The 25,594-nt window shown below is 36.3% G+C and overlaps 1 protein-coding gene across 1 annotated transcript in view; it reads left to right on the top strand.

The window, feature by feature from the left end:
- The window catches only part of RAP1B (RAP1B, member of RAS oncogene family), a 54,947-nt gene extending 38,112 nt beyond the window's left edge, over positions 1-16,835 (top strand). Inside the window, exons 2-8 of the mRNA XM_080662868.1 lie at positions 3,970-4,052; positions 5,010-5,078; positions 6,785-6,841; positions 7,739-7,879; positions 11,530-11,673; positions 13,211-13,327; positions 15,510-16,835. Coding sequence (XP_080518994.1) covers positions 3,996-4,052; positions 5,010-5,078; positions 6,785-6,841; positions 7,739-7,879; positions 11,530-11,673; positions 13,211-13,297 — 555 coding nt within the window. The 5' untranslated portion in view covers positions 3,970-3,995 and the 3' untranslated portion in view covers positions 13,298-13,327; positions 15,510-16,835. The remainder of the gene's footprint in view (positions 1-3,969; positions 4,053-5,009; positions 5,079-6,784; positions 6,842-7,738; positions 7,880-11,529; positions 11,674-13,210; positions 13,328-15,509) is intronic.
- The last annotated feature ends 8,759 nt before the right edge of the window (positions 16,836-25,594 follow it).

The raw sequence follows: 25,594 nt of genomic DNA, 5'->3' as shown, positions 1-25,594 counted from the left end.
TAGGAAAATCCTTAAACATCATTTCAACTAAATTCTAGGCCAGTGTTTAAATTCAATTTTTATTGCTCTGCTTTCTACTTAGGCAATTAAAGGGGCTGTTCATTGTTTAGTATAATTGTTCCCTTACTGAGAAACCCTCAGGAAGGTAGTTTGTTTCAGAGGTAAAGGGAAAGGGGAGCAGAAGAAATAGAAGGGTTTTGTGGGTAGTATAAATAGACAATGAATCAGGAAGGGTAGGTTTCCAACAGTTTGAGCAGTAGAGAAGAAAAGAGAGACTATTTTAGTCGTATTTTGAAGCCCCAGAGTACCAATTAAAGAAGTTAATTATTCAGTATTATTTTGGTCCCATAGTTCTTCATATAATTTTAGTTCCTATTAAGGTATTAATTTTGACACTCCAAAAGTTGACCATCAGTCTAGTTGTTAAGTCACAATTGTTAGTCACAATTTTTGTCATTTACCAATTTAAGTGCAAGAAACAAGGTTATATTGGAAGTTTATAAAAGACACAAATTCTACCTAGAGAAGGTTTTGGCTTTGACAAATAGATCACTAGAGACAAGAAAAATGGTGTCATGATAATTACTTAGAAGAGGCACATTGGGAACTTTCTGGGTGATAAAAGTGTTTTAAATCTTAATGAGGGCTGTGTTTGTGGTTGCCAATACTAGAAAATGTCAACACTAATTTAACTGCAATGCCTAAGATCTACTTGTTTAGGAAAGAGCCGCATAATCAACAATCCTACGATATTGACCTTATAATATGCCATCATGAAGGTTTTGAAAGTGACCCAAGGTGAAGTTTGACAGTCATTCACCTTTGCTTGGTCACTGGCTTTACTCATCTTCAACCTTTTGGTACTTGGGGCTAGTTTGAATTGAATTGGAGGCTTATCAGGCCTATGCCTCCATCCATTGCAAACGGAACATCCTCCATTCAGTGAGTGAAACGAGACAGTCCAAGACAAAACAGAACACATTTTTCACAAATAGATGGACAAAAGCAAATCAAGTAACTAAAGAATTAAACTAATGGCAAAAATATTTACCAAACAATATACCTCCAAGCCAAAACCTAAAGGCCTAATTGCCTTACACAAAGATCAATTTGGTGCAAGTCCTAGGATAACAAAAGAAATTTAGCAATGAAAACTCAAGGAACCAGTTGGAGCTCCTATCATTGTTAAGACAGACTCATCTGGCAGTAAGTTCAAAGAATAAACAGCGGTGGGTCACAAGCAGCCTATTTATTTAGTACACTTGTTTGCTGTTCTATCCGGCCCGCGGAGCCGAAAGAGCGGAGGGTTCTCTTGCTCTCCCCTCCGCTCCTTTACTTTGAATTTATATTAGTTCACACAAACACTCCATCCATGATTTTGTTCCGGCCCTCCAGTCCAGTTTAAGAACCCATTGTGGCCCTCGAGTCAAAAAGTTTGCCCACCCCTGGAAGGGCTTCATTTGGAATGATGCCAAATGAAGGTCTTAGGTCAACTGAGACCATTCATATCTGAAACAAAAAACAAAGATTAAGTTATTGAGTACTTTAAGAAACAGCTATCCTAGTCAGACAGTCTTCCCTGAACAGAGCAGACTGCTAGTTTTATATGGTTTTAGGGAATTAGAGTTTAAAGATCAACAAACTTTCAAAGACAGGAGTGAATTAATGTTAACGTTAGAAGCACTGTCACTCAAGTGAGACAGTTGTTGATTGGTTGGCATTTTGATGTGTGTTCATTGAAGTGAGTTTTTTTTCAAGTTGTAGATAAAGAAAAATGGCAAAGAAGTCATTAAAGAGTGATATATAGCCCATCTACATAATGGATAAAGGAATGCTGGAGATCAATCTTATTTGTATTAACGTAGTTTGTTTGTTCTTTGGGGTGTTTAGGAAATTCTTGTCCCCAGAGTTACCACATTCCCTCTAATTGGATTCAGAAACACAAATGTGGAGGCATCTATCATTAGAATTCTAAGTTTTTAAAAATATTTCTCAGGTAAATCATTATAGATCTTCAGAGTGTGGACTGGCACTCTAACCACTGAATGACACAGCCAGGGCCGGAATTCTATTTTTAAATGCTTTTTTATGTTAAATAAACCTGGCTTTAGTTAAACTTTTACAAAGAGTAATTTCTTTATTGGTCCAAAATTTATATGTGTGCTATAGTATAGAATATCCTTAAAGCTGAAAGTTGGTTCAACTTACTTTATATCATCTTTCCTAAAATTACAATTTGGTAAGAACTATACAGCTCATAAAAGTTAAGGATACTATATTCAGGAACTGGAAAAAAGTATGGGAATGATGGGTTCGAGTTTAGAAATAAAATATAGGGACTAGTAAATGGGAAAGTTTGCAGCTAACTTTTTGTGAGGTTAGAGGAGGTTAATAAAAGGGTAATATGCAAATAGACCGAACGGCAAACGGACCCGTCGCTATGATGTGCACTGACCACTAAGGGACAGACGCTCAACGCAGGAGCTGACCCAGCCCACAGGCAACCTCTTAGTCCCTTCCCCCTGCAGGCAGTTTCCGATCACCCGATGGGGAACGGGTGAGAGGGGGTGGCCAGGGCCGGCTGCTGGCAGTCGGGAAAGATGGCCCTGATAGTGCGCCAGGCCTCTAGTATATATATTAGGTAGAGGTGAAGGAGAAAGTTTTGAAAGGAAGTCCATGGCAATAGACCTGGCATCTTGAGAAATAAAGGAATGTCATAGAGAGACAGGTTAAACAAAGGATATCTTTTCTAAGAATATAGGCTGGAAGGAAAGAACATATAAAGAGATTTAACACAAAGAAATATACCAAAGTGAGTCCATTTGTGATTGACTGACTTTCAGAAGGGGCTATCAGATAGTCTAGTTTACAGAATTATATTCACTGAAGCAAATGATTATTGGTTGATTAAATGTTTTTAAACCAGTTCTGGTAGTTACTTGTTGCTATGACTAAAGAACTATTATTTCTTGATTAAGAAGAAAGTTTAAAATCTGGTCTGGTGGCTACTTTTGTATCATGGCCACTGACCAAATTTTTTTTCCCTGGGAATGTGGGAGCTTTGTATTCTCACGTTCTCCCCTATCATGGAAACTTTTAGGGTCTTCTTTCTCTATACTGAAATTTTACAATGATAAGCCTTAGTATGGTTTGTTTCTATTTGTTTTATTGTTATTGATACTTAGTATTTCATCATATTGAATATTCAGACACCTTGTACCTCTCCCATTTCAGCAATGAATATTTGGTCTGCTTTCTCTGCTAGCTCAATTTACCATTCATGTATCTCAGGGGTCAGCAATTTTTTTTTTCTATAAATGGCAAAGTAAATATTTTAGGCTTTGCAGACCAGATGGTCTCTGCTGTAACTTCTTAACTGCCATCGCAGCAAGATACCAACCACAGACAATACACAAATGAATAGGCATGGCTGTATTTCAATAAAACTTTATGTACAAAAACAGATGGTGGGCTGGATTTGTCTATAGACTTCTGCCCTATCCTATTTATCTTTCTAGAATATTAGCTCAGTGAAGGCAGGATTTTCCCTCCTCCCCCCACCCCCAATTTGGTATATTCCTGTACTTAGTAGGCATTCAACTACTTGTGACTCAGGATAGAAAGGAAGGTAAACATGTCTATTGCTGCCATCTTAACCAATAGAATATCCTTTCAAGCTTTTCTTCAGCCTCCTCCCCTCCCCCCATTTTTTTTCTTAATAGAGTAAATATTTTATTCTAATTGAACTTAGGAAGTACTAAAAGTCATATCTGTAATTCTGCACTTTCTTTCTACATCTGATGTGTTAAAAGAGCCCATTCTTTAGTAAGTCTGTTTATAGGATGCTCCATATTAGTGTGGTATAGTTACCATTCTTAAATAAATCTATTTGCTTGAAGGTCTTATTCATATAGGGACCACCTGATTACAGATATATTACTTAAGAATTTTTTATCTTTTCTTTAATAGGTACTAGCTTTTGACAGGTTTGCACCATGCGTGAGTATAAGCTAGTCGTTCTTGGCTCAGGAGGCGTTGGAAAATCTGCTCTGGTAAGTCATTCTCATATACCTAAGCTAGTCACTCCAAGACATGTTCTTACGTTGAGTTTTAGGTTTTGATTATTTGTTTTCGTTTATCTATTAAGGTGAAATCTCAGTAATTTTAGAAGCAATGTAATATTTTTCTTATAATTTTAGTCAACTTTTAGTTGTATCTGGGTAGATCGTATTTTCTCTGGAACACTGGTTCCAGACCAATATGAAATATGCCAGAATACAGTTTGAGTTCAGCACAGAGGGTGAGAGCATATAAGTGTGCATTTCAGAGCCACATGGGAGTTAATTTTGGTCTTTGTCATATATACTTTTTATGTTAGAAAATATTAAATAAAGCTTATAAAAATCTTTTTCAAGTAACACCTCTGACTATACAGTTTTTACATTATTTTGACAGTCATGTTTTCTGTATCAAGGAAAAGTATAGGAAGAAAAGACACAGCTTGATGGTGGTTGGGAAAGGGAAGAAGCTTAGGGAAAATAACTTGATGAGTAGTTAAGAGTTTAGCAAAGCCCCACAATAAGATAGATTGATCATCTATTTGACCACTTAGCACAGAACTTTACATGCTGAAATCAAACTGAGAAGTGTGTACAACAGAGCATGAGCTGCTTTTTCATGTGTAATTATATCCAGAGTAATGGGGAAGTGTTGTGTGTGCACACATATCAATTAGCCACTTTCTAATTAAAATTCAATTAAGATAAACTGGAAATATTTTTAAAATTTTAAATATAGTATGATCTCTAAATTTAGAATTACCTAACAAAGAGCATAGTGATTACTTTTTTAAAAAACAACTTTCTAAGGTAATCTCACCAAATGCATGCATTCACATGTGGTTGTTTTTATCAGTGGCATAAGTACTATGTGAAATCAATAGTTTGAAATGTACAGATTTGGATTTGTTCTTTTATTTATAAGTATAATGGTATGTTAATTTTTTTCAGACTGTACAGTTTGTTCAAGGAATTTTTGTTGAAAAATATGATCCTACGATAGAAGATTCTTACAGAAAGGTATATGTTACTTTAAAAGGCCTTTTGCTTTGACTTTACTATAAATTATTGGTTTTAGCTTTATAATTATTGAATGTTATTTACATAGTGGGAAAAATTTACACTTGATTATTTCTTGGCATTGCATGTCTACCAGTTTATGAGGATCTTAAAGACTTGGCTCTCGCCGAAACCAGTTTGGCTCAGTGGATAGAGCGTCGGCCTGCGGACTGAAGGGTCCCGGGTTCGATTCCGGTCAAGGGCATGTACCTTGGTTGCGGGCACATCCCCTGTGGGAGGTGTGCAGGAGGCAGCTGATCGATGTTTCTCTCTCATCGATGTTTCTAGCTCTCTATCCCTCTCCCTTCCTCTCTGTAAAAAATCAATAAAATATATTTAAAAAAAAAAAAAAAAGACTTGGCTCTCGCTCTCCCTCTCTCTCATTCTCTCTTCCTTCCTCTTTCTCTCTCTCTCTCTCTCTCTCTCTTAGAATTTTAAGTTTATCATGGCCCCAACATTTTAATTTGACAAACTTAAGAGCTAGGCCATCCATTTCAAGTGTTCCATCCAAGCCCCACCCCAAAGATAAAAAAGGGAACTTTTGAGTTCCCTTTTTTTAAACCTAAAGATGTGAGTACAGGAGTATCTCTAACCTTCCTACTAATAACTCTTTGAGAAAGTGTCACTGCTCATAATAGAAAAGTTTATTTCAATGTTCGCTAACACAACATATGACAATAGAACTTAATGTGGAGACATTTTAATGTAGTAGTGAGAAAGTTATGCCTCACCTTATATAGCAGCCATCATGGCCCCTACTGCTATGCAATCAGTGTGTTTCATTCATTCCTTTTCCACAGTCTACAAAAACAAAACAAAACTGGAAAGCCCTTCCTGCACCCTACCTGTGAGGCAGTAGAACTTCTTTTTTCCACAGCTAATTTTAAATAACTTTTTTCCCTAGAAAATGTTGGGTGAAAGGTGGTAACAGAGAAACACAATTTATTTTATAGCTGTCCTCTGCTTTCTTGCTACCAGAGATTTTATTCCAATACAGTGAAGGGGAGATGTGGTTATCTAGAAAAATGAAACTCTTTCTAAAATACTGGCAGAATTGAGGTAGACAGAATCACTTCTGATACTGTTCACACTACAACTAGTTTCAATTTTTTAAGCTTTTTTGGAATAATTTCCTTTTTTTAATAAAGGGTTTTTTTGTTTTATTTTGTTTTTTTAATATATTTTTATTGCTTTCAGAGAGGAGGAAAGGAGAGGGAGGGAGAGAGAGAGAAACATCAATGATGAGAGAGTATCATTGATCGGCTGCCTTCTGCACACTCCCCACTGGGCTCCGAGCCCACAACCCGGGCATGTGCCCTTGACTGGCATTGAACCTGGGACCCTTCAGTTCGCAGGCGGACGCTCTATCCACTGAGCCAAACCAGCTAGGGCTGAAATAATTTCCTTTCCAGAATTAAGTGTTTAGTGATTCATATTGAGCTTGGATCTTGTCAGTATCTGTGTTGAGTCAGAATACATGGTTTTTGCACCTAATACAAAGTTGGTGGACCTTAATTACCTAGCTGTTTTTTCTTCTGTTAAAGTATTGCTTGAGATTAGAGTTGCTATAATCTGTCTCTTTTAAATATCATATTAGTTTTTGTGTATATTAAGATATGTTGTTTATATAAAAAAAATAAAGGTCTATTTTGACTTTTCACCCCCAGCAAGTTGAAGTAGATGCACAACAGTGTATGCTTGAAATCTTGGATACTGCAGGAACGGTATGTAAAATGAAGTACCAAAGTATATGCACAACTTACGCAGTATTCTCCTTGTAAATGCTAATATATAGACATGTTAGTTAAGCTTATTTAAAAGTACTACTTGCATTACATCATAAAGCTTTTTTATTGAATTCTATTTTTTTTGTGTGTCCTTTGTAATTACAGGGGGTTAGTTATTTTAAAAATAAGTAGAAAGTTGTTTGGATGAAAATTTTCGGTCTCACTAGTGCTTTTGAAGTATGTTAAAATTTATTACTATATTTTAAATAATGTGGAAAATACTTGGGTATACTTATTTATTTCTATAAGATATATTCCTCTGTGGCTATGTGAAATATTTTGAATGATATCGTTCCTCCTTTAAAGTATTTACGAACCAACTAGATTTGTTGGTATCTGAAGGTGAAGGGAAGATTTATTCTGGATATATGGTATTCATTCAGCTAATGTTTGAGTACCTGATATGTGCCATGGACTATGTTCTTACCCTAATGGAAGAGAAAAGGTATGGGAAATGGCAAGATGTAGGTAAGCATACTGGTGGACCTCATAGAACTAGAGCATTGTGAGGTAGCTGTAACTTGGGGACTTATTTGGGTGCCCTACAAATTATAAAATATTAAAAAGCTTCCTTTAAGTAGCTTTTAGAGACAGGATATTTCTATTCCACTTGAGTATAGTTATTGCACATAAATCTGCTTTGGTGTATCATTTTTAAATTAAAAGTTTATTTTTTTAAATATCAACTTTTCAAATAGCATCTTGCCACAGATTGTAATTTAAAGATATATTACATAATATTACAATATTCTTCATTGAGCTCCAATTATAGACTTTGAAAATTGTCAAATTAACTGTCACAACATTATTCTTTAATGATTCTTTCTATTGTAGGAACAATTTACAGCAATGAGGGATTTGTACATGAAAAATGGACAAGGCTTTGCATTAGTTTATTCCATCACAGCACAATCCACATTTAATGATTTACAAGATCTGAGAGAACAGATTCTTCGAGTTAAAGACACTGATGATGTAAGCTGACATCCTAATAAATAAATGTACTTTATTTTGAACTCTTATTGTAGTGATATCCAATTTAAAACTAAGAATTTAAAGTTGATGTATTTATTTGGGGGCTTGTATTTCAAAATTTTTTCCTTGAGAGGCCAAAATATATCTTTAACCCTCATACCTATTTCAAATATATATAATGTGGAAAGTGAAAACACTCCTCTCCCCTTAACCTATGTAAAATAAAATTTATATCCTTCTCATTTTTAAATCATGCATTTGATGGGGAGGAAGGACAGATGTGGGTGACAAATGTTAAGTAATAGAGCGAATTATGTTCTGGCCACATTACTGGTAGATTTAAGAGCCTTTTTAACATGTGAACACACCTAAAGAAACTATGACAGAAAAGGAGCATAATAATAATTATTTTTCAGGAAACCAACAAACATATTAGATTCTAATGTTAATTTACATGCCCCTTCAAAGTGTACCATAATGGAGTTTAATCTCTGTATTCCAGAAACTTCAAAAGGATTATTTTAATTCCTCATCTTACTCTATATAGCAATGGTTCTCAGAGTTGATCTTGCTTTAAATCACTAGCTGACACTGGTTAAAACAGATTGCCAGGCCCCAACTGCCCCACTCACAGAGTTTAGGGATTGAGCTCAAAAATTTGTATTTCTAAACAAGTTTCTAGATGGTGTTGATGTTGCTGGTCTGGCCCAACACTTTCAAGAACCACTATAATATCTATAATTAAATTATAGTAAATATTGTGAGACTTCTAGGAAATGCTGTTGTTTCTTGGACTTCTGAAATAAAAACTTTGGTGCACCCTACATATTAATAGTGACCTCAGTGAAGCACTTCTTAATTAGTAAATCTGTTTTGTATTATCCGTAGTAACTACTGTACTTTTCTTCTATCAGTTGCATTAAACAAGTATTTATTAATATAATGCTATAATATCTTCCTAAAAAGCCAAAATTCTTGATTTTCTAATTTGGATTTTTTTCCCAAAAATGCTTATTTTCTTTTAATAAATCTTTATTGTTCAGATTATTACAGTTGTTCCTCTTTCCTCCCCCCCCCCCCCAGCTCCCCTCCACCCGGTTCCCATCCCACCTTCTGCCCTTACCCCCCCCACACTGTCCTTATCCATAGGTGTACGATTTTTGTCTAGTCTCTTCCCACACCCCCCACACCCCTTTCCCCTTGAGAATTGTCAGTCCACTCCCTTTCTATGCCCCTGCTTCTGTTATATTCACCAGTTTATTCTGTTCATCAGATTTTTTTATTCACTTGATTTTTAGATTCACTTGTTGATAGATAGGTATTTGTTGTTCATAATTTTTATCTTTACCTTTTTCTTCTTCCTCTTCTTAGAGAATACCTTTCAGCATTTCATATAATACTGGTTTGGTGGTGATGAACTCTTTTAGCATTTTCTTGTCTGTGAAGCTCTTTATCTGACCTTCAACTCTGAATGATAGCTTTGCTGGGTAGAGTAATCTTGGTTGTAGGTTCTTGCTATTTATCACTTTGAATATTTCTTGCCACTCCCGTCTGGCCTGCATAGTTTCTGTTGACAAATCAGCTGACAATCTTCTTTGTAGGTAATTAACTGTTTTTCCCTTGCTGCTTTTAATATTCTCTCTTTGTCTTTTGCTCTTGTCATTTTAATTATGATGTGTCTTGGTGTGGTCCTCTTTGGAGTCCTTTTGTTTGGGGTTCTCTGCGCTTCCTGGACTTGTAAGTCTATTTCTTTCACCAAGTAGGGGAAGTTTTCTGTCATTATTTCTTCAAATATGTTTTCAGTATCTTGCTTTCTCTCTCTTCTTCTGGCACCCCCATAATTCTGATGTTGGTACACTTGAAGTTGTCCCAGAGGCTCCTTACACTATCTTCATATTTTTGGATTCTTTTTGCTTTTCCGGTTGGGTGGTTTTTGCTTCTTTGTATTTCAAATCTTTGACTTGATTCTTGCGATCCTCTAGTCTGCTGTTGGATCTCTGTATATTATTCTTTGTTTCAGTCAGTGTATGTTTAATTTCTAGTTGGTCCTTTTTCATATCCTCAAGGGACTCACTAAATTTATCGGCGGTTTCTAGAAAATTCTTGAAAAACCTTATAACCGTGGTTTTGAACTCTATATCCAGTCGTTTGCTTTCCTCCATTTCTGTCATTTGTGACCTGTTTCTTTGTCTCCACATTTTGGCTGCTTCCCTGAGTTGACAGAGTGGCTTTGTGTGCTAGCTGTCCTATAGGGCCCAGTGGCTCAGCCTCCCCAGTTACCTGAGGTGGACACTCATGGTGCACCCCTTTGTGGGATGTGTGCACAGTCTTGTTGTAGTTAAGCCTTGATTGTTGTTGGTATCATTCGGAGGAATTGACCTCCAGGCCAATTGGCTATGAGGATTAGCTGTGTCTACACTGGGAGAACTTCTGTGCTGGAGACACCCTTATGAGACAAAACTTGCAAAAGCCTCTGTGCTCAGCTTGAATGGGACGGAGTCTCAGGGCTGAGCAGACAGCATTGGTTTCCCGTCAGCCCTGCCCTAAGAGGCCCCCTGGGTCTCAGTGTCCCACAGTAATCACTGCAAGCACCTCTGAGAGAAAGTTGCCCTCGATTTCACCCGCTGCCAGACAGTCCAGTTTCTCCCTGAATGAGTCTGGGTCCCCAGAGTCTCGCCCGGAACTGGAGTTCAGAGTGATTGGGAGCTTTTGTGTCCCTCCCACTTGAGAAAGCCAGCCGCATACTCAGTTCCCAGCCCTCTCCGCACGCGCCTTCGTACCTCTGCCTTCTGCAGCTCCTCTGAGTCTCAAAGTGCTTTTCTCTTTTCCTTCTAGTTGGAGAATTTCCACTTAGCCAGCCTTCTTGTGGTTCTGGATGATGTCGTTTTGTCTTTTAGTTGTAGTTTTGAAATTGTTGTGCGAGGCAGCAGTTTAGGTGTTTTCCTATGCCGCCATCTTGGTTTCTCCCTCCCCAAAAATTCTTTAGAAAGTCAATCACTAAATGATTAAAGGGAGTTTTGAAGAATAAGTATTATTTTTCCATAGTGTCCTTTTAAAATTACAACATCATATGCATCCAAACACATGATTAATGTGGTCTAGATTTTAGTAAATAAAGATGATTGTAACTTTGTAGCATTTTAATTACAGACTAAATAAAAATTCTACTTTAGGGACTTTCAAATTTCTCCTTTTTAAGTTGTAAAATATTGAGAATAATTATTTGATAAATGCATGTCAGAAAACTTGAAGTTGATTCACATCTCAAAGAGAAACATTTTAAAAATTTGAGATATACTGGTTTTTTACAGCAACACCTTTTGGTACTTCCTTTTTGAAAAAAGTTTTGTATTTTGCTTATTATAATCAGTTATAAGTCCGTTGTCATATAATCTTAAGGGTTATTTTCCCCTTTCATAAACAGATCCTAGCTTGTTTTATAAAATTTTCATGTGAAAGGTTCTTAAATTAACATTATTAAGGCTTTCATATTTAACTGTAAATTTTAATACAAATTATTAATTTAATATTTTTCTCTGATATAATATAAAAAGTAATCCTTAGAGTTGACTCTAAAAATTCTTTGAATTTGAATTTATAGCATATATTTATTTACTTATTTCTTTTTACCCTCACAAATATATTTTTAGGTTCCAATGATTCTGGTTGGTAATAAGTGTGACTTGGAAGATGAAAGAGTTGTAGGAAAGGAACAAGGTCAAAATCTAGCAAGGCAATGGAACAACTGTGCATTCTTAGAATCCTCTGCAAAATCAAAAATAAATGTTAATGAGGTATGGTGAAATATACTTTTAAAACTCTATTTGGAATTCAACATGCAGAATTAATGGAAAATAATGTATGTGTATTAACACAACCCCAAGTTAATGTGTACTCGGGGTGCTTTTTTTGTTGTTCTTTTTCTTTTTTCTTTTTTTTTTTAATATATTTTTATTGATTTCAGAGAGGAAGGAAGAGGGAGAGAGAGATAGAATCATCCATGATGAGAGAGAATCATGGATCGGCTGCCTCCTGCAAGTTCCCCACTGGGGATCGAGCCCACAACACAGGCATGTGACCTTGACCGGAATTAAACCTGGGACCTTTCAGTTCGCAGGCCGACGCTCTATCCACTGAGCCAAACCAGCTAGGGCTTCTTTTTTCTTTTAATATTTTTTATTGACTTCAGAGAGGAAGGGAGAGATAGAGAGAGAAACGTCAATGATGAAAGAAAATCATTGATTGGCTGCCTCTTGCACGCCCCCTACTTGGGTGGGGATCGAGCTTGCAACCCGGGCATGTGCCCTTGACTGGAATCAAACCCAGAATCCTTCAGTCCTCAGGTCGACTATCCACTGAGCCAAACCAGCTAGGGCTCAGGGTGGTTTGTTAATTCTTGTAGGCAAAAATCTTATATACACTAATAAAAGAGAAAGATGCAAATTGATTGTACCTTCGCGATGCCCACCAGCCAAACAGGAGTTAGTATGCAAATTAACCCAACAAAGATGTTGGGTTAATTTGCATACACAGGCGCCGAGCGGCCGGGGGTGGGACACTTGCGATGTCACCATGGCGATGATGTAGGCGTTCCACACTGCCCCAGCCACTCAGGGCCTCTGGGCAGCATGGGAAGGTGGGGCCAGAGTGGAAAGAGGCAGTTCCGGGGCCAGAGCGGAAAGGCGGTACTGGCAGCCAGGGAAAGAAAGGCCCATTCTGCATGAATCTTCATGCATCGGGCTTCTAGTATTAAATATATAATATGCATGTTAATAAGCAACAGTGTATTTTAACCTCTTCGTTAAAGTGGAACAAACCATGAAAAATGAAAAGCTGGAAAAAAAATGGTAGAGGTGGGGAAGACGAATTAAGTCTTTCGGTATATGAAAGATGTGTTATGTAAAAGAGCAAATTGAAAAAAGCATGCACAGTTCTTGCCTTGAAGGGGCTTAAAGTCATATTGTAAAAATACTTGGAAAGATCTGAAGAAGAGTAAATGTTCTAACTGAACTAGGTTAAGATCTCCACAGCTCCTTCAACTCTGCTTATCTTAAGGAGAACAATTTTAGCCCTCCCAAAAAATAAACAGAAAAGAACTTGGCATTTATAAGAATACCTGGTTTTACTCTTATTTCTTAACTGAAAAAAAAATATTTGCTTTCTTGGGTTCATTTATATCCATGGAAAGTTCTATTTTTTTAATTTTACTTTTTCATTTTTTGGTGGTGGTTGGTTTTTTGGGGGGTTTTTTGTTTGTTTGTTGGGTTTTTTTTTTTTTTTTTAGTTTTTTTGTCTCCTGTAAATTAAAAATATGTATATATATGTTTGCAGATCTTTTATGACCTAGTGCGGCAAATTAACAGAAAAACTCCAGTGCCTGGGAAGGCCCGCAAAAAGTCATCATGTCAGCTGCTTTAATATACTAAATGCATTGTAGCTCTGAGCCAGGTATGTTCATTTCTTTTCCTCCTTTTTAAAATCTTTAACTTGTAACCTCAACTTCATTTAGGGCACTCTTGTTAAAACAGCAAGTATAGAATTTTTTGTTGTTCTAAAAAAGAAATAATTACTTCCCTTTTAAGATATTCATGAGTTAGTATAATATCTTAGTGATTAAAATAATTATTTCATTTACATATCATCAGAAGTGTTACACATAAGTGAATATTCTATTTCATTTAATATATACTTATGCCCCATTAAGACACTGGTTCTTGCTGACAATGCAGTGATGAACAATACTGATCTCTCTTTGCCTCTTCATTGCCTTAATTGAAGTCTAGTGGTAGAGTTGGACAAATAATTGCAAAATATGATAAATGCTGTTATAGAATAAATCCAGCTGATAAAAAGAATCCATGACACGTTTATCATGTGCCAGGCATTCTTTTTAAATACTGTCTATGTTACAAATGAGTGAACTGAGACACAAAAAGATTGTTACTTGTTCAAGCCCTGCAGTTAGTAAGTACAAAGCCAGAATTTGAATCCAGTGATCTGGAGTACATAATTTAAGCCATGGACTGGCTGCCAAGTTCATGCTTAGTTATTAATGAGTACTATGTTATAATGAGTACTATAGGAGCATGTAACGGACACCAAACCAGGTATGTCACACGAACTATGGATTCAGGAAAAGTCTATAAGAGACATCTAAGCTGAGATATGAAAGTCAAGTAGAAATTGTGTAGGGGATAGAGAATTCCAGCCAGAGAGAACCACAAATTCAGCCACAGAGGAGGTAGCAAAGGAAAACTGAGCATATAACATTTTTATATAGTTTTTGAAAATAACCATATTAAATGAGTTAAACCTTATAAAGCAGGTGATCAGTGCCTGGCACATGATAAATCCTCAACCATTTTAGCTAGTGCTGTTTGCCAATAATAATGGTTTCCTGCTCAGGGTTAATTAAACCATATTGTACTGTACTCTTATCGTTGGGCACTTTATATGTTTGTGGTTCTGCTTCTTCCTATGTTAAATGGCCCTGTACTACCATAGCACTCTGGTTCTGTATCTTTTGGGGGATTTTGACCCTACTCTCTGTTTAAGGCTTTCTGTTTTAGAGCTATATCCTCTCACTTCTGACATTCTCTCTTTCCTGACCACATACATGCCCATTCTTAGCACACATGTGCCTGAACTCACACATTCCCACCTGTCCCTTCCAATTTGCTACATTCAGTCTGCTAGGAAAACTTAGCAAACTCAGACTCTAAATGAAGGCTTAAAGTTCGAGGCATTTGGGAAATCAGCAAACACATACATATTAACAGCATTTCTGGAGCTTGAAACAAGTCTGATCCCCACAAAAACAGTAAAAAAAGGGAACATTTTTTTTAGCCCAGACATGTATGGAGAAAATCATCCAAAGTAAATAGATATTTGGCAGTGTGCTTTGACTTTACTTCTTTTATTTATATCACTCACCATTTTTTAAGTTTACATAATTTTAGTGTAATACCAGCCTTTTTCTGACATTCATCTAAAAATTGATAGAATGTGTTTAAATATGGAATTAAAAAGTATATATATAACTCAACTGTAAAGAGCCATCATGAAATAATTACTTGTCTACTTCTCTGATCCAGCTTTTTAGCCACTCTTATTGGAAGAGTGAGGAAAAAAGGCCTTGTTTTTCTGATACTAGGAACCTTAGTGAGCTGTGCATTCTATACTTAAGATGTAATTCTAGGATTGTGAATACTTGTAGAGTCACCAATTTTTGGTAATATTGCTGTCTTTTCATCTTAATTCTAATAAAGTTGAACTGACCTAAAATTTTAATGTGATTTCCTCCCCCCTCCCCCCGCTTTTAATCTTTGGAAGGTAATACACAGAGATTTGCACTAAGGGATACTCCCTTTTTTACCTAAGTCATTTGACTGACTTTCAAGATGGCAGCAGGTTAGATGAAGTCATTCTAAAAAGATGAAAACATCTACCCTTGCTTTGCTTTGCTTTGCTTTGCTATGAGTGGTGGTACATTGTCATTAATGTAATGAAGACAGGAGCCTGCATTCTATTCATTTTTAAACCTTGAACACTGTTGTCTTAATGTGTTCCTTTGGCTCTTTTGTGTGCTATTTTCAACCCATGTTTGCAATTTATTTTTTTCTTTTGACAGGTCTGAAGAACTGTTGCCCAATTCAACAGTGCCAGCATTCCAACTTTGTTAAACCTACCAACATCTTAAATGGACTTTCTGTGGTGGTACCCTTTAAGAGGCGGATGAAAGCTACTACATCAGTTTGCACATTCTAATCACTTTCCAGTATCACAAGAGAGATTTTTACTTATATAATAGCCCTAGTGTATGCATCTGGTAAAACCAGAGGCTACAATCCAGTATTACTGCTAAGAGACATTTTCATCCACCAATGTTGTACATGTATGAAAATGGTGTACTGTATACTATAACACGCCCCATACTTTGTTTTGGAGAGTACAATAATGTAAATCCTAAAAGCACCACTATTTTAGCATAATAAAAGAAAGTCCAAAGAGCTCCTATATAGACTACTCCAGATAACTTCGCTTCTTTGATACTTGTAGCTTATTGTAATTTTTTTTTAAGAAAATCAAGGTCATTATCATTGTATTGTACAAATAAGCGCTTTGATTAACACAGCTATATAGTTTTTTTAATTTTTAAAAAACCTGTGGAGACAGTGATCTTGTCTTTAAAAATACAATAGTCCTTTCAGTATAATGTCTTAGATTAAAGACGTTGCCTTTAATATCTGTTGGGAAGGAAATGTCCAGATTTTTCAAATCTCTTATATGTTTCCTTTTTTGTTTACATAGGGAACAATGTTTATAGTTGTGTGTACAGTGGGGGTCTACAACAAGAAGTGTATATTTTCAAACAATTTTTTAATGATTTAACAATTTTTGTAAATCATTTTCAGGCTTCTGCAGCTGTAGATTCTCACTGTGAATCCCTTGCTTGCTCATGCATAAGTGTATTTGCAATACCAAATATACAGGTTTAGTATTTTTGCCTGTTAGTGATTGTTTCACATGTGTAACGTTTTGGTTGAGATGTTAAATGGTGGACGAGTACTGTGGATGTGAATGTGGGAAGTAATTTTAATCATGTATAATTGGTCACAAGGCCCAAGTTGCAGTAACTATTGCTGTTTTATTTAACAATGCCTTGTTGCTTTGTATGCATTAATGTTTGGGTGTAAAGATTGTGTGTCTATCCAAGAGGGAGCCACAGTATTTAAATTGACCAACCTAATGTTACAACTACTTAGAGGTGGCCAAATGTAAACTAAAAGCCTTAATTAAAGTGGTGCAATTTTGTATAACTTAGCATCAGTAGTTCAATAAATTTGGATTGCCATGCAAGGGCTTGCATTATAATTACTTGCCACTTGAATGTGTTTTGTGTAATGTTTAACAGTGCTAGTAAATAAATATAGATTTAACTTCTTTTTAAATCTGATAGGTGTATTTTACATAGTGTGGTTTCATAATTTAACATTTGGGCAAGCAGACTCATTCATTACGTACAGAACTGATAAGTGAAATATGTCATTTTCCCCTAGTATTATTTGAATATCCATATAACAACAACCTTTTGAATTTTTCCTTGGGAAATAATTTTGTAAATCAAGCAATATTACTTATGAACATATGCCTTCTGCATAATGTTTAATAGCTCTTTGAGGTGTAAGAGGAAGAATTGAAAATACATTGACAGATGTTACACATTTGGATTTTTTAAAAAATATAGGATGAAGTTATACTTAGAATATTATGGTTATAAAGTTTTTTGAATGAAGTGGACTCAAGTACTATTTTCTTTTTAAATAATAGATCTGTCTTTGTCTTATGTATACTATAATTCAGTTTTTTGCGGGGGTGGGGGTTGACACTTGCAAACAAATGTTAACTCAAACTTTCTCAAAGTATTTGTCAGCCACTGAAGTATATCATCAATTAATTACTGCTACCACCTAATTTAGGGATGTCTGCCAATCCCCTAAATAGATGCTGTTTGAATGGGATACTTAAAGGCTTTCATTTAAAGAAGGGTCTTAATCCTTACATATTTTAACTCACAATATTCCATGTATTTAAAGATTCCGTGGATCTATAAAAAAAAAATAAATGTTTGTCCTTGCAGTAGCCCCACTTAACTAAAAAGACTTATTTTGGCAGAACTGGTTTTACTTATAGTCATTGGGAGAAAATTAAACCCAAAAGACATGGGATTGTGGAGCCCTAAAGTCACTTCAATTTACTGTGTGTATCCTGTTGCATCCATTTGACCCTGAGGGCACCCTCTTTTTTTATAATATTTATATTTTTATTGATTTCAGAGAGGCAGGGAGAGAGAGAAACATCAATTATGAGAAAGAATCATTGATCGGTTGCCTCCTGCACACACCCCCTACTGGGGATGGAGCCCACAACCCAGACATATGCCCTTGTCCTGATTGGAACCCAGGACCCTTCAGTCCAGAGGCCAACGCTCTATCCACTGAGCAAAACCAGCTAGAAGAACCCTCATTAATTCAAATGTTTGTTACCTACCATCTATATATCAGGCTTGGTTCTAGGCTCTTAAAAACAGATATTCAACAGATAAAATTTAAGTACTTCCATTTCAAGCATTGTTCTAGGTCTGACGACAGAGCAGTAATGAGAGTAACTTAGTACCCTGACCTAGAATTTATATTCTATTGTAGAGTTTCTCAGCCAGCGCTATGGATGTTTTGTGCTGGATAATGAAGGAGTTGTGGGAGGCTGCCCTGTGCATTACAGGATTCTTGTAGCATCCGTGGTCTCCACCCACTAGATGCCAGTAATGCCATTGCCAGCTGTCCTCCAGTTAGATTTAGGGAAGGGGGAGGAGAGCAGGTGTTGAAGGGCGAAATCATCCTGGTTGAGAACCACTGATCTGGTAGGAAATATATTAATTTATTTAAAAGTAAAAATACACTCCAGTGAGTGTGAGGGGTACAAAATGGACAGCTTATGAATAAGAATGTAGCCTCTGGAACCAGATTTCCAGGGTTTCTAATCCCAGTTCTGCCACTTCCTAGCATGTGACCCTGGTTAGATCCTTCTATTTCCTTATCTGTAAAATGGGAATGATAATAGCACCTACTTCATAGGAGTTAAAAAGTGAAATAAATGCCAATACCACTCTCTAGTTCAATATATACTAATACATATATTTGTATTTTGCTGATAGATATAGGGCTATGGTTACACAGAAAGCACCGTTATCTCTCATACAAAATAGTAACTGCACCTTAGGAATGCAAATCATATGTAGAAAGACTTATGTGCTTAAATGGAAAAATGCTAAAGTAATTTAGTCAGAAAACTCACAAGTTCCTTTTAATGTCCCCGAGGATACTTGTAGAAACTTGAATTTTAGGAGAAAACCAGAAGGGTATTTCACTTAATTTTTCTGAAAAATATAAAAACCCTATTTTGACTTCAATGTTGGCTCAGCTTTTTTTACGAGTAGAAAGTTTTAAAACCTCTATTTTTGAAAGTAAGTTTTGCTTTGCTTTTTTAATCATCTTGACTTTAGATGTGGGGTAGCAAACTTAGAATCAATGCAACCTGGTTTTCGTTTACCTCAATCTGTGTCTTCATTGAATTTAATCCCCTTATGTTGTTCTGTCTCCTCTCTATTAAATCTTGGAAATATAGGAAGGAGTTATAGTATTTTTATTTTATTTTTATTTTTTTGTTAATCCTCACCAGAGGATATTTTTCCATTGATTTTTTTAGGGAGAGAGGAAGACAGAGAAACATCGATGTGAGAGAAACACATGGATTGGTTGCCCACTGCACAAGCCCTTACCAGGGACCAGGCTGGGGAGGAGCCTGCAACCAAGGTGTGCCCTTTATAGGAATCGAACCCAGGACCCTTTGGTCCGCAGGCCAATGCTCTATCCATTGAGCCAAACCAGCTAGGGCAGAGTTACAGTATTTTATAATTAATATTCCTATGACCTTATCTTAGAAATCTTAAGTGTTTGCAGGCTTCTCTCTCTTTTTAACATGTTTTTATTGATTTTTGGAGATTGGAAGGAAGAGGGAGAGAGAAACATTGATGAGAGTGCAACATCAATCAGCTGCCTCCTGTATGCCCCCTACTGGGAATCAAGCCTGAAACCTGGGCATGTGCCCTGACTGGGAATCAAACCTGCAACCTTTCCGTGCATTGTAGGATGCTCCAACCAATTGAACCACACTGGCCAGGGCTTATCTCTCTTAACCTATCAGTGAGCCTTAACAAATTGTATGGGACTCAAATTATTTTTCAAAATGTGTTCTGTAATTTGTTTCAGTGCATTAATACAGTGTGGTATGTTATGAATGCATGAGAAGAGTGTAATAAATTGAGAATAGAACTAAATTTATGTTCTCTTAACTGATATTAAGAGAGGTATGTATGAGTCTTCGTTGGGATATTGGTACTTGTCAAAATTGGCTACTAAACATATTAATGGAACAACCAAGTTTGTAAGTTTGATATTAGTTTATCTTTGAAAGGTAGAAATAATATACTCATTGCTAAATAGGTCTGTTTTCTAAGTGCTGCAGTGTTTTTTCAGATTACAAAAAAAATATTCCACATGTACATACTTTGAACTTGCTCCCTTAAAACATCCTTTTTAGTAGCCTATAGATTACTGACTTTAAAAATTAAAAATTTTGACCAAAATTAGGAATAGCTACCTGATTTTTTTAAGCTAAGAATCAACAAACATATTCAATATTGCATATCTACCTTGTTTTATCATTTATAGGCAATAATATCTCCTGATTTGTCTGAAAGGGGGTGGAGACAATTTTTACTATTTTATATTCTGAACCTAGTTTAACATGATTTTCCTTATACAGTTACATAAATGAGATAATAATGCAGATTCAGCATTTGGGTCAAAATGCACAGTTTTTTGTTTTCTGAAAATTGGCACAGATCTTATAGGATTTTTATGTGAATAATATATTCATTAAGTCAAAAGGTTTTCAGCAGTTTTTAAATAGGCAGAGATCAAAGCCTTTCATGTTTTTGTCATTTGCCATTATTAGTCCTTCAAATTTCTGTGTATAGTGCGGTAGTTTATGTTCCCTATAAGCACTACGTACAGAACAGGAAACTGTTACAGTCATGTGCTGCATAATGTTTCCGTCGATGATGGACTGCATGTATAGTGGTATACCTTATAGCCTAGGTGTGTGGAGTAGGCTAAGCCATCTAGGTTTGTGTAAGTGCAATCTATGATGTTCACATGACAAATCGTCTAACAAAGGATTTCTCAGAACGTGTTGTTAAGCTGCTCATAACTTTATTGTCAAACATTTGAATGTGCACCTCTCTGTGCTTGGGGCAGAGGGAAGTAGCAAAGAGTAAATGCTAACCCAGCTGCCGTGACTCAGTTGTTGAGTGTGGACCTATGAATCAGGAGGTCATGGTTCGATTCCACCATCAGGGCACATGCCTGGGTTGTGGGTTCAATTCCCAGTGTGGGGTCTGCAGGAGGCAGCCAATCAATGATTCTCTGTCATCATTGATGTTTCTCTCTCCCTCTCCCTTCCTCTCTGAAATCAATGTTTAAAAAAAAAAGTTTCAAATAAGCAAAAATCTAGTAACATACCTAATAATAGATCATACTCTGTTATCCATACTATACAAGTGACATAAAAGTAAAAATTGCTTTCAAATGTATAATTATTAGTTTTACTCAAGTCAATGTTAGATTCTCTGAGCAAATCAACCAGTGGTGGAGAACTACATGGCTGGCAGGAAAAAGAGTATCTTTACATACTGGAAATGGAGTGCAATCAAATTCGTGTGGCATAGTGAGTAGTTACCAGGGAGCCACTCCACTGTTCTGAGTGAGTACTACGACTGAGTAACATTTTGACAGCTGTGTGAAAGATAGCAAGAGAGGAGTAATGGTAGAGCTGGAGTTAACCCAGCCAGCTTGTAGGCTGCCTGGGTCTGGAAGGATGAAGTAAATAGGGTTGGAGCTCTGATGAGAAAGGGAGCCCAAGAAATTTTTTAAAGGAATAACTGGAAAATTGGTTACTGGCTTAGATAAAGGGGATGAAGGAAAGGAAAATACCTGATTATATTAGCAGAACCAGCGTGAGTACCAATGAAGATAAATTGAAGAAGCCAGCAAAAAATTGGTTTTTAGTGTATGAGCAAAAGAATTTTTTGTTAAGACAAAGTTTAAGTTAAGCGAAATATTGTCATGAGTATCTTCTGAGGAGAGGCGAATTTAACAGTGGGACCTTGAAGTCACTGACACAGGAGGCAACTGAAACCATGAATGTGAATGAAACTATTTTTGTAAGGATTAAGCATGAGAAAGAAAAATAGGACATCCTGACCTAAGTGGGCTGGGGATAGAGAGGGGGGAGTTGGAGTACAAAGGGCTGCTCTTACAGATAAGATAGCCTTCTATGGCCTGAGCATACAGAGGCTGATGGCAAGGAGCAAGATCATGTTCCCCCTACTATGCCCTAAGCCAGCAGTAATTCCATCCTCTGGACACATCATAATTTGTATCTGTCTCTATATATACTTCTTAGGGGAGAACTGGCTACTAATCTAAGGAGATGATAGGATAGTTTTGGAAATATCGTGCTCTAAATTAGTACCAGGTCTGTGGATGTCGGTGCAATGTTTAAAAAGTCTGTTTCAGAGCCAGTGTTGATAAACTTCAAATTGAGCAGCACCAAGGCCACAAGGCATCTTTCAAATACATGTCATTGAAATATTTCTCCATATACCTTTCCAATAATACAAACATTTTTGTTCCTCTCATTTTTCTTAAATGGCACTTCGGTGTTTTACCCACAAAAATGTGTTAGGGGATTCTTACTAATTCTTATTAACTAGGTTCTCATGTTGATCTATTATTTTCTAAAACGATGAATGTCCTAGTTAAACAGTATGTATTAGTTCCTAGGGCTACTATAACAAATTACCACAAATCTGGTGGCTTAAAACAAACTTGCTCACAGTTCTGGAGGCCAAAGGTCCAAAATCGGTGTCAGCAGGCCTTGCTCCCTCTAGCGGCTCCAGACGAGAATCCATTCCTTGTCATTAGGCCACAACCCAAACTATGCCTCCATCTTCATATCTCTGTCCTCACTTCTAAGGACATTTGTGATGGCATTTAGGGCCCCTCAGCACAATCCAGGATATTCTCAAGAGCCTTAACCACATCTGCAAAGATATATATATATATATATATATATATTTTTTTTTTTTTTAAATTACAGTTGACATTAGTTTCAGGTATACACCTCAGTAATTAAACATTATAAAACTTCCTAAGTGATCATCCCCAAAAAAACACCTTTTTTTAAAAAAATATTTTATTGATTTTTTACAGAGAGGAAGGGAGAAGGATAGAGAGTTAGAAGCATTGATGAGAGAGAAACATTAACCAGCTGCCCCCTGCACACTCCCCACTGGGGATGTGCCCGCAACCAAGGTACATGCCCTTGACTGGAATCGAACCTGGGACCCTTCAGTCCGCAGGCCGATGCTCCATCCACTGAGCCAAACCGGTTAGGGCCAAAAAACACCTTTTTAAAATAAAAGCAACATGCATAAGTTTGGGCATTAGGAGGCAGACATATCTTTGGGAGACATCAGCCCACCACAGTGTTTTACTAATTTTGCAATAACAGAGACTAGCATGGGTCTACTCTAGAATTACCCAAAATATGCTGAATTAAATCAGACCTACTCTGCAGCAATTCTTCTGAAGGAAGCTAGAATCAGACAAAACTTGCAGGAGTCAGTGAGAGGTCTAGTCTGGGCTAGTTTCACAATTCAAGAATCAATACAGTGTCTATGGAATGCTGTGTAAAGCATTTTCCCACTGAATTACCTTCTACTGGTGTTAGCATACATCCTGTGTACTACAAATATTTTATATTTTTCAGTAATGACAGAAATTTCCCCCTTCCACTGAGTGATGTAAATAGCAAACTTGATTTTTTTCTTTATCATTTTCAGCCACAGGAGAGCTTTTCCTCCACCTCACCCCACCTTTAATCAGACATACATAATTCGTATTAGAAGACTGAGTGCTGCTGAAACCAGTATCATGATTTAGAAGATTGTACTCAATTTCTGCCCTGAATTTAATGTTTTGTTTATGTGTTGTTTTTGTTTTTTAGAAATGGGAGGAGTGTGCAGGCACAAGAATTAAATGATAAAAATTACATGGTTAGATGAAGTACATTGAGCATTCAAACAAATTAGGGATTAATTCAACACAATGTGTTTGGGTTTTTTAAAAATATTTGTTAGTACATCATGCATAGGGGTGAGGTTTCTGTCACTGGACCTTCTCCAAATAGGCCTTATTTATTAATTATTTGAAACAATGGTGTAAGGAGATGGTCATTAACTGTGTGGTTTACATATCTAAGACACATGTTCCCAGAAGTTGATCCAGTCATCCTTTCCTAGAACTATTCTGGAAATAGTTTTCATCACTTCACTCATTCTTTCCTTTGAGTTTTCTGAATTCAATAAAATAAAGATTTTAACTGAAGAGTTATAGAGTCTATTTTATTAGACTGAAAGACAATACCTGAACTACATCTTGGGCTCCTTGTAGAAACTGAACCGGCTGGTGTTATTATTTAGCAAATACCTGACTTGATTTTTCAGCCAGCTACTAATTTTTCAGAAACAGCCACCACCATGACCCTTACTGATTCCACCAATGCTGTCATGGAGGATGTCCCTAAGGAAGAAAGTGGCGCCCACTCTCTCTCCCCTTATCCTCCCACTCTAAACGAGTACAGGATATTCCTGTTATCAGGGCACTCTCCCCTTAGCAGGATGTAGCTAATGCCGGATACAGAATTAATGATTTTGTTGCCCTAGGCCCTCTGCCAAGGGTCTTCTTGTTTAGTGACAGTAAAGAGAACAGGTCTCAGAATGTCATCCAAACGAAATAAATGTAACTTGTCAGCCTTGGAAAGTGAAGACAGTTTACAGTGTTACCTCCCCCACTGTCTGTCAGCTGCATCTCCCCAAGAGTTCAACTACCCAAGGCTATTACATCATAAGGAAGGAATTTTTAAATCAGTTATTGGTAAAACTTACTGAGAAGAGCAATAGAATTTGTCACAATTGGCTCAACTGCTTTATCACTTTGAAGAAGAAAAGTAACAAATTCTAGGAAACAAAAAATTTTAACAGGTCTTGACCTGCACAAATGAACCGTAAAACACCTTTTGAGTTAAACCTAAATATATTCAATATCTACTCTTAATTAGACTATAACTTTTCTTTCCCAAAGGAAAATAATCTGAGGTTGTTATATTGATAACAATTTGCAGTACCATTTCCATATATGGACTGTTTCTCTGCTCTTCTTTCCGGCTAACTTCTTTTGAGAGAATCACAAAAGGAGAATAGTGAAAGAATAAGAAAAAACAGCAAATGACAGCTTAATTCTTGGTTCTTCAGCATGATGTTTCTATGAACAACTCACAAGCTCTGATAGTTAAGAAGTAATAATATTAGTTATTTCTTGGACCTCCTACTATGTGCCTCCCACTACTCTAAGGACTGTGTTTGTCCAAGCCCACAAAACAATGCCATGAAATAGGGGCTATTATAGTGCTAATGGTGCATCAAATCAATAGAATGAAATATTCATTATAAACACTGGAAAATGAAATTATTTTTGCTGATCTAAATGAATACTTCAAAAGCTCAAAAAATCTAAGAACTACTCAGGAAGTTGAAATGTGGCTGGATACAAGATAAATATGCCAAAAACAAATAGCTTTTTTTTTTTCTATAGTCACAATAAGCACTTAGAAGTTGATACAGGAGGAAATATTTATGACAGATAAAAACTATAAATGTCTAAAGGAATAAAGCTAACAAGAAAGAGCTATTATAAAGTTTTATTAAATGACATAAATCAAGATCTGAATAAATATTTTTTAATGCAGTGACAATGTCATAAAATACCAATTCCCCCAAGTTAACATTTAATGTAATATGATTCTAATTTGAATTTCAACTGGGTAAGATTTTAAAATTGAAATTGAACTAAATGATCTTAAAGTTCAAGGGAAAGAGGAAATAGCATTAACCAGTAGATTAGAATTGAGTCCAGAAGCAGATTCTAGTATATAACAAAAGTTAACATATAACAAAAACATTTCAATAAGAAA

The sequence above is a fragment of the Plecotus auritus genome (assembly GCF_963455305.1).
Source record: "Plecotus auritus genome assembly, chromosome: 3".
NCBI classification, from domain to species: Eukaryota; Metazoa; Chordata; class Mammalia; order Chiroptera; family Vespertilionidae; genus Plecotus; species Plecotus auritus.
The sequence above is the reverse complement of the archived record's forward strand: the minus strand, read 5'-3'. Positions and strand labels throughout refer to the sequence as shown.